The following is a 9299-nucleotide window of genomic DNA, read 5'->3' as shown; positions in this document are numbered from 1 at the left end:
TGTGTGTGTGTGTGTGTGTGTGTGTGTGTGTGTATATATTATTAAAAGTGAAAAGCTTTCAACTTTAAAATTAGATTATCATTTACCCTTACTATAAATTAAAATGTTATAAAATATTTAATTAGTCAAATATTAGAATTCGCAATAAGTTTTCTCTAATATATATTTGAATTCATGACCGAATTTTTATGCAACCTATAATTACAATATTTAATATGTATTTTAACCTCTCACAATTGAATTATTATTATTATTATTATTATTATTATTATTATTATTAATAATAATAATAATAATAATAATAATAAAATATTATTTTGCACACCTCTAGTAATAGTTAAATAAAATTCAATTAATTAATTTTTCAAATACATAAATTGAACGGGATTTGAAAGTAAAAAAGTGGTACTTTAATGCCCAGAGTCATCTATAATTAATTGCTTTAAATTAACACATCATGTATTACTTTACCAAACTTCTAAAATTCCTATAATATGTCTTTTCATTTTCTTAACTTGACTTATTAAATTCTAACACTTTTAAATTAGTAACCAATATTTGTTAATATAACAATTAGTAGAATTTGAATAGTTCATTAAGTAGTTAAGTGTGGGTTAATTAGTATTAAGTCAAAAGAAAATTCAAAGAATATAAAAAAAACACTATATGAAGGTAACAAATGATTTCTATTTCCTTTAAGTTTTGTTTCTTTAGTTAAGCATCTGGCCTTCCTTCTAAGTTTCTTTCTTTTCCCTTAAATTTTTTCTTTTGCGTGAACTAAAGAAAATGGGAAATGGAGAAACTTGTAGAGTTGATACATGTAGGAAGTGAATAATTGTCATATTGATTTACATGCATCATTCAACATTCATAAGGAGTGCTAACAAAACTTTATGAGCTATGAAAAGGAGGTAGTTGGTTTCTTTGGAAGACTATTTTAGAATTTTCATTAATGATTTATTTTTATAATGTACTATAATTATAATTGTTTACAGCTACAAAAAAATGTGATGTTATTTGTGTATTTAGAGGGAGTTATAAAATGATATCATGTAGTATGCTTTCATGGCATCATGTGATTGGTATTGAAAAAATTATTTTGTAATTTTTTGTATTATGTAATGTTTCTTTATATGTATCTTCATATTTAAATTTACTGATTCATTTTACGGAAAGAATTAGGAGTATCTGCATAATATATAAATATAGTATCAAACTTTAAAAGGAAATTTTCTTTTATTTTGATATGATATCATTGATTAAAAACTATTTTAGCTACAACAAAATATAGAGATCTTCACTTAAATAGTCGATATATATATATATATATATCAACTATTTATTTTAATTCTTCAAAAATAATCTTAGTTGCAAATTTTTGCTACTTCTATTTTCAAAACTAATTTATGTATGTAATTTTTAATGGAAAATACGTGCAACGTGCGTGCACGAGAACTAGTGTTTATACATACATACATACATACATACATACATACATACATACATACATATATATATATATATATATATATATATATATATATATATAAAAGTTCTAGCAATTGTGTATTTCTTTTAACAGCAAAATAAATGAATTATTTGTCATTTTTGCTTGAATGCAGATTTCACACTTATTTAATTGTTCTTAATTGCATGCTAAGTATCCAATTCTTGACATAAATTTCATAGAATCAAAATTCAAATCAAATGTCATAATGTAGTATGTCATGACATAAAATTTGACTAGTAAAATATAAACAAAACTCTTAATACTATTAATACTCATCTTGAAAAACCTTTACAATATATAGTATTCTTTTAACAACAAATATACAATTATTAGAAATAATAACACTATCAAACTCTATAATAATTTCAAAGTCTTTCTTGGACAACTAATTTGCAAACATTAAATTCTCCCTGATTTCAGGCACACGATAAATATTCAAGAAAGTTATTTTTTGTTCAAATATGAAATAGAAGAAGGAAAAAAATAGTGAATTTGCACTCCTTTAGAATATAATAAGCCTATCATCAATTAAATTAAAATTAAAAATATGTACCAATTTGACATCTTTTAATAACGAACATAAGCAATTGAATTGCACTTGTTTAAAAAGGTTACAACACTTTTGTAAAACAAACATGTCCCCTTGTAATTGAATACAGATGAGGCAGTGTTTGTAGTAGAACTAGGATTAGTCTCTTGTCTCCTAGTTTGTGTTGGTTTTGTTATTGTACTTGTGTAATGATAGGACTCTTAAGTTACACTCTATATATAGTCTCATGTACATCACATATAATATGTTGAAAAGGTTCTTCATGGTATCAGAGCCCTAAGAGGTTTAAACAACTGGAGAAAAAAACACAATGTTCAATTGCAACGACAATGGCAGGCGACTCTAGTTCTACTACGTCTGGAACATCATCCACTACACATAATTCCTTTGTCCTTCTCCCAACCTTGCCATCAACTGCCTGTTAAACTTACATCCTTCAATTTTTTTATTGTGAGAGGTTGTCGTCTTAATTATCATATTGAAGGTGATGAGGTAATTCCAGAACGACTTCTGGGCAATAATGAACCCAACCCTGCCTATAATTCTTGGGGGAGAGAGGATTAACTAGTCCTAAGTTGGATCATTGCTTCAATCTCGGAAGGTATATTACCTTAACTAGTTGGTGCTGAAACTGCTCGAAAAGTGTGGACTAAACTTGTGACTGCTTATGCTTTCGGTTTAAAGCCACAAATTCGTGATTTAAAATCTCAGTTGCATAATTTACAGATAGAATGCAAGTATTGAGTCATATATAATAAAGGCGAAGGGAATTTCGGACAGGTTGGCTGCCTTGCAGCACCCGATTTCCAATGATGATTTGGTTGAATTTGTTCTTGCTGGATCAGGACCAACTTATCGTCCTTTCACATGATCACTTGAATCACATCAAAAGGAAATTTCTTTTGACACTTTATATGGAATGTTGTTGAATGAAGAACGACAATTAAAACGAGATGAAGCTCTTACTGTTATTGCACTCACGACATAGTTTACACAAAGTTCATTCACTCCGCATCGTGATCGTGGGAGAGGAGGAAGAGTTAATCGAGGTCGTGGACGCAATCAAAATCAAAGATTCTCTCAGTCGACTCAAAATCGTGCTTCCTACCAGCTCTATAGTCCAATACCTTCAGATATGTCACCAATTGTTTGTCACTGTGAAGGTAAAGGGCACGTTACACGAATATGTTCCTCACCAAAAACTCCTAATGGAACCAGAATATCTAGCCACCCTGCCTCACATTTGGCCAACATCGAAAGCTCACCTACATGGAATTGGTTGATGGATAGTGGTACAACGCATCATCTTACCTGTAATCTTGAGAATCTTGCTATTCATTCTGAATATCAAGGTTCCGAAAAAGTCACTCTAGGTAATGATTCTAAATTACCCATATCTCACATAGGTAAAAGTTTCATCAGTACTTATGATAAAAAATTTAAACTTGATAATATTCTATATGTTCCTACAACTACTCAGAATTTGGTCTCTATTAGTTCTTTTGCCAAGTCTAATAATGTTTCTGTTGAATTTTTTCCTGACTATTTTTTGATTAAGGACTTGGAAACGAAGGGAATACTACACACTAGCCCGAGTATTGATGGACTCTATTCTTTTTCGGTTAAGAAATTACTCTCACCAGCTTCCTTTCCTGCTTCTCTTGGTGTTTGGCACGCTCGTCTAGCGCATACATCATATCGGCTACTATTTTCAGGTCTAGTAAATCATCTAGTTTATGCACTGCATGTGCTGCTAGTAAGAGTCGTAAAGTCCCGTTTAGCGAGTCTACTTTTAAGGCATCTGGTCCTCTTGATTTAATATGCTCAGATGTTTGGGGCCCTGCTCCGGTTGTTTCTAATGATGGTTATCGATATTATGTCTGATTTTTTGATCTTTTTAGTAAATACACTTGGATTTACTTTCTTCGCTTCAATTTTGAAGTTCTTTCTATATTTATCCAATTTCGTACTCTTATTGAAAATAATTTTGGACAATCTATCAAATCTTTTCAAGCTAATTGGGTAGGTGAGTTTCAAGCCTTGATACAATATTTACGTGATAATGGGATTACGAAAAGATCCTCATGTCCCTATACTCCCGAACAAAATGGTTGTGCAGAACGAAAACATAGGCATATTGTTGAAACATGGAGAGCACTCTTGCATCATTCTAATGTCCCTTCTCGTTTTTGGACTAATGCTTTTGAAACAGCTGTGTATACTATTAGTTGACTACCTACACCTCGGCTACAATATCAATCCCCGTTTTTTGTTCTATTTCAAACAGATCGTGATTACTCTTTATTACGTGCCTTCGGTTGTCTTTGTTTTTCGTGACTGCGTCCTTACGCAAAAGAAAAATTATCACCGAGGTCTAAACCTTGTATCTTTCTAGGATATAGTAAAACTCATAAGGGGTATAAAAGTTTTTGACGCTGGATCTGAAAATATTTTTGTATCTCGTCATGTCATTTTTGATGAAAATGTGTTTCCATTTTCCTCGCGGAATGCAAAGGTTCCCAACCCATCGACCAATTCTAACGGTGACCCAATAACTTTACAACTACCCCTGTTGCCTTCACAACCAACACTCCATGCTTCCTTTGAGACAAATGTTATCACTTCTCTGTTACCTTCACCTAGTCCAGCTTTTCACCAACCTTCAGCAGAAACAAACATACACTCACCACTACCTCGCTCCATCTCATCATCTGTGTTAATACCATCACATGATAATGATAGCCTCCCTTGAGTCTTGACCAGCCTCAAACTTCAATACCTACTGCTCCATCTCATAACAATTCATCTTCGGCTTCACTGCCTCCTGTTCCACGAATAGTTACTCGTACTCAAACAGGCTCGTTGAAGCCTAAGATTCCATTTTCCTTGTCTGTTATTACACATTCTAGTGAGGAATCTACTTGTTATTCACAATCTTCACCATTGACGTCGTGCTATGTCTGATGAGTATAATGCTTTGATTCAGAATGGAACCTGGGAACTTGTACCTCCATCATCTTCTCAGAATGTTATTGGTTGTCGTTGGGTATTCAAAACAAAGATGACATCTGACTGGTCTCTCGATCTCACAAGTCACACTTAGTTGCCAAGGGGTATTATCAACGTATCGGAATTGGCTTTGTGGACACATTTAGTCCAGTGGTGAAGCCGATAACAATTAGATTGTTACTCTCCTTAGCTGTGACTAAAGGTTGGAATATCACACAATTGGACATATCGAATGCGTTCCTCCATGGGCATTTAGATGAGGTTGTTTATATGTCGCAACCTCCCGGATTCATTGATCCATCTCGTTATGATCATGTTTGTATGCTAAAACGTTCTCTTTACGGTCTGAAACAAGCACCTCGTATGTGGAACAAACTCTTAACTGATGCACTTTTCTCTTTTGGCTTCTTGGGTTCCAAGACTGACAACTCTTTATTCTACATATCCACTGATACTGATAAGCTTTCTTGTTTGGTGTATGTCGATGATATATTGTTATTAGGTAATAACCCTGCTCGAATTAAGTCACTTGTTACATAGCTTCAGGCTTAGTTTGTCGTTCGTGACCTTGACACTCTTTCTTATTTTCTGGGCATTGCAGCAACCTGGACCAGTGAAGGATTACTTTTGTCTCAACGTAAGTATGTTGAGGACCTTCTTAATCGAGTACATATGGCTGCTTGTAGTCCTGTTTGCTCACCCATGCAAACTGCGTCGAAGTTATCATCTACTTCTGGTGTTCCTTTCGATGATCCTACTTTATATTGCAGCACCATTGGGGCACTTCAGTACCTCACTTTCACTCGACCAGATGTTATGGTGGTACCTCAAATAACTATTTCGATATAACAAACTATAAAACAAGCTAGTGTTTGATCATATATTTTCAAATATTCTTGACAAATATTATTTTGGTGAAAATTTGGGTGAAATTTCATTATGTATTTGGAAAATATATTTCATTTTTTTAGAAAAAAAATATGATTTATACCCATAAGTTTTAAGAACTATCAAAACTAACCACAGATTTGTATTACAAGTCAATTGAATCTTTGTTGCAATAATAACAAATAGTGTCCATGACACTAAAGCAATATGGTAGTTTGGAGTGAGAGCAACAAATATCATTCCATACATCGCGAAGTATACAAAGCACATGACTTTGTTACCCTGAGCCGATTGTTCATCATTTTCATCAACTATCATCATTTAATATTTACTGAATATTTCATCTCTACTTTGATTTCACGTAAAAAATCATGTAATACAACGCAAACAACTACTATAGAGGGAGTTATTGTAAAATATAAAGGTTTGATGTAAAATTTCATTTTTCAAAAGATCTCAAATAATGAGATTTGACCCAAATACTAGAAAAAATTAGTATTTGTGAATTTGGGATATTTGTCTATCAAATAATGACAAATTGTATGGACAAACATTATTTGTCAAATTTTTTTCCCAAATATTATTTGAAAAATATATGGCCGAATGATTAGCAACAAAAGTATATTAAGACGCTTGAGAGGACAAAAAAGGAACTAGGTAAAATCACGAATAATCGATAAACCAACTCTACAAATTACAAAGTCAAAAAGAAAACAAGAAAAAAATGTTCTTCATTCCACAAATTTGTGCATATTACATAATGACATAATAACTAAGACAACCCGAAATTTCACTATCTTGTTATGGTAAAAGTAACAAGCTTCAGTGATCGGTTGTCTATGTGAGTCATTTGTATTCTAATAGTCTATAATAGGTTCTCCAATGGTGAGGTTGCGTTCCAATGTCCATGGTAAGTTGAAGATTTTGGCTGTGATGAACTTGAAGATCTTGTTAACATTTATGTTATAGGCTGAACTTGAGAAGAATAAAGTTGCATTTAGTGCCTTAGCATATGCTCTTGCCTGTTCAAACAAAATTTTAAAACAAAATTATGTTGTGTTTTCAGATAGTACAAATAAATAATCATAGTATAAGTATTCGCTTTGTTCATATTTTTTTGGCCTATTTTGAACTTTGTATGTCCTTTGGAAAAAAAAACTGATTTATGTGAAGATTTTATTATAATATTTATATTAATTGACATATAGTCTTAGATTTTGACAAAAAATCAATAATGAGGATAAAACATAAAAACATAATATGTTATTCTTTTGATATATGTGTTAACAATGAAAAAATATACATTTATTTTTAATATAATAGACAACAAAAAAGTTAACACAAGAAATATTTAGGTAATCAACCACTTGATAAAAATGGTGATGCACTATCTATCATAGATTCAACTATGCTACTAATGAAAAAAAAATAAAAATTGACATTGTGAATTTGTGCAACTTAAATCGATAATTTCCAATACTTGTTAGCAAAGGAAGTCTCGTTGTTTTAATTTGTTTGTTTTTTTTTAGTCGATTTCAAAAGAAATATTTATTTTTTTGATAACTTTTTATTCTAACTTTCAGACCACAAAATAAAAAAATAGTATCAAATTAAAATCAGACAAACAAATTAAAACTTCGTAAATGTTACACTTCATCTTAGTTTATTATTTATTGGTGCCACAAAGAATGAGAAAATATACCTGTAAAGCGACTGTCCATTGCACATGCAATGGTAATTGAGCAAAATCATCAAACTTTGTTCCTATTAGAACTGGAATTGCTGTCTGAAAACCCAAAAAAAAAATAAAAAATTAACATATTCTTTGATATTTCATCTAGAAAAAGGGAAAAATAAAATGAAAAGTTCTAATCTTCTTACTTGATTCCATTTTCTTGCTTGTTGATACCAGCTAATTACACTGTTATTAATCAAGATAGGAAAAAATGTCAAAAATATCCTTAAACTACATGAAGTTAAATAAAAATATCTTCGTCACTTAATAATTTGATCTAAAAATATTTTTGTCGTCAATAATCACAACGATAATCCACTATTTTCATGTTGGCAAAAAAAATTAAAAATTAAAAATACCTATTTAATGTACAACGACTTGTGAGATCAAACATAAACAACATTGCTACAGAGTCTTTACAAGCTACTGGAATATGAGAAACGTCACCTGCAATATCATAAACATAATTTTAGAAAAAATTTATGTTCACAAACTTGTATCTTTAGAATGCCCAAAAAAAATGTAGATTTTATTAAATTTTATTTGCATGCCAAAAATTGATGAGATTTTTCGGACAATTCACGTAAAAAAAAAGAAGAAAAATGAGTCGAATCTGGATGAACGGATGGAGGAAAGAATATACCTTCGACTTCCCAAATGTTGTAGGAAATTCTAGCGCCACTAACACATAGAGTTTTGTCCATATGGTTTAACCCTGTTGTTGAAAAACCTTCTTCCCCTTTCTCCTTTCCTACATACTTTGTCTACAAAAGGAAATACACAAAATCCATGATTACTTAAACTTGAATTATAGTAATACACATGTATCTAGAAAATTATGAGGGTATGTTATTGTTATTTTTGATGTATCTAGAAAATTAGAAGAAAAAAAATAGGGTTCTAACTAAAATATGCATATGAATTAAGAATTTAAAAGGTGTATGGGTGGCATGGTGGAGTCAAAAATTCATACAAGAGGATTAATTGGTTTATATATAACAAAAATAAATGTTTTTGCCTTATTTGTACGGTTTAGTTGGAACCCTTTGCCTTGTTTTAGGTCCGGCTTGTGATGTTATCTGTTATATTTAAATTTTGAATCTGTTTCTGCCAGGTAGAATTGTTTTTGCCTTGTTTTAGGTCCGACTTAAGATATCATTTGTTGCTTTTAAATCTTGAATCTGCCTCTACAAGGTAGAATTGTTTTGCCTTATTTGTGTGGTTCAATTGGAACCCTAGTCCTACTTGACATGTTATCTGTTTGTATTTAAATTTTGAATCTGTCAAGATTGCATGCATGAAAAGAAAATTTCTAGTAATTATTTAAACTAACCAAAAAACTTGTCTTTCCAATATGATAATCACCCAAGAGGCTGATTTTTAAAGCAACTAAATCCTCCATGGAATCCTTGTTGGCTAAACTACTAGAAAAAACATTGGCGGAGGCAGGGATAATGGTTGGAGAAGAAGACATTATATGTCGATTGGTGATGATGGTGGTGATAGTGACGATTCAAAAGGTAGGATTTTGTGTTGAAATTAGGTAAAGGGGTGTTTTTTGGACCGTGTTAAAGGAAGGGACGGTGGGAAGAAATATAAGTTTTAGA

The 9299-nt window shown here is 31.4% G+C and overlaps 1 protein-coding gene and 1 long non-coding RNA gene across 2 annotated transcripts; one reads left to right on the top strand and one right to left on the bottom strand.

The window, feature by feature from the left end:
- Positions 1-2083: 2083 nt before the first annotated feature.
- Positions 2084-4009, top strand: LOC107020004. The gene is made up of 2 exons (XR_001456782.2): positions 2084-3433; positions 3619-4009. It is a non-coding gene; the product is annotated as an uncharacterized LOC107020004 (long non-coding RNA).
- Positions 4010-6611: 2602 nt separating this feature from the next.
- Positions 6612-9299, bottom strand: LOC107019984 (septum-promoting GTP-binding protein 1-like). Its single transcript, XM_015220329.2, has 6 exons — positions 9026-9299; positions 8336-8456; positions 8052-8139; positions 7839-7878; positions 7660-7743; positions 6612-6979 (listed from the first exon to the last, which is right to left on the bottom strand). The coding sequence occupies exons 1-6, from the start codon at positions 9164-9166 to the stop codon at positions 6815-6817; spliced, it is 639 nt and encodes a 212-aa protein (XP_015075815.1). The 5' UTR covers positions 9167-9299; the 3' UTR covers positions 6612-6814.

This window comes from Solanum pennellii, chromosome 5 (assembly GCF_001406875.1).
Source record: "Solanum pennellii chromosome 5, SPENNV200".
Taxonomy (NCBI): domain Eukaryota; kingdom Viridiplantae; phylum Streptophyta; class Magnoliopsida; order Solanales; family Solanaceae; genus Solanum; species Solanum pennellii.
This window is presented reverse-complemented; position numbering and strand designations above follow the sequence as displayed.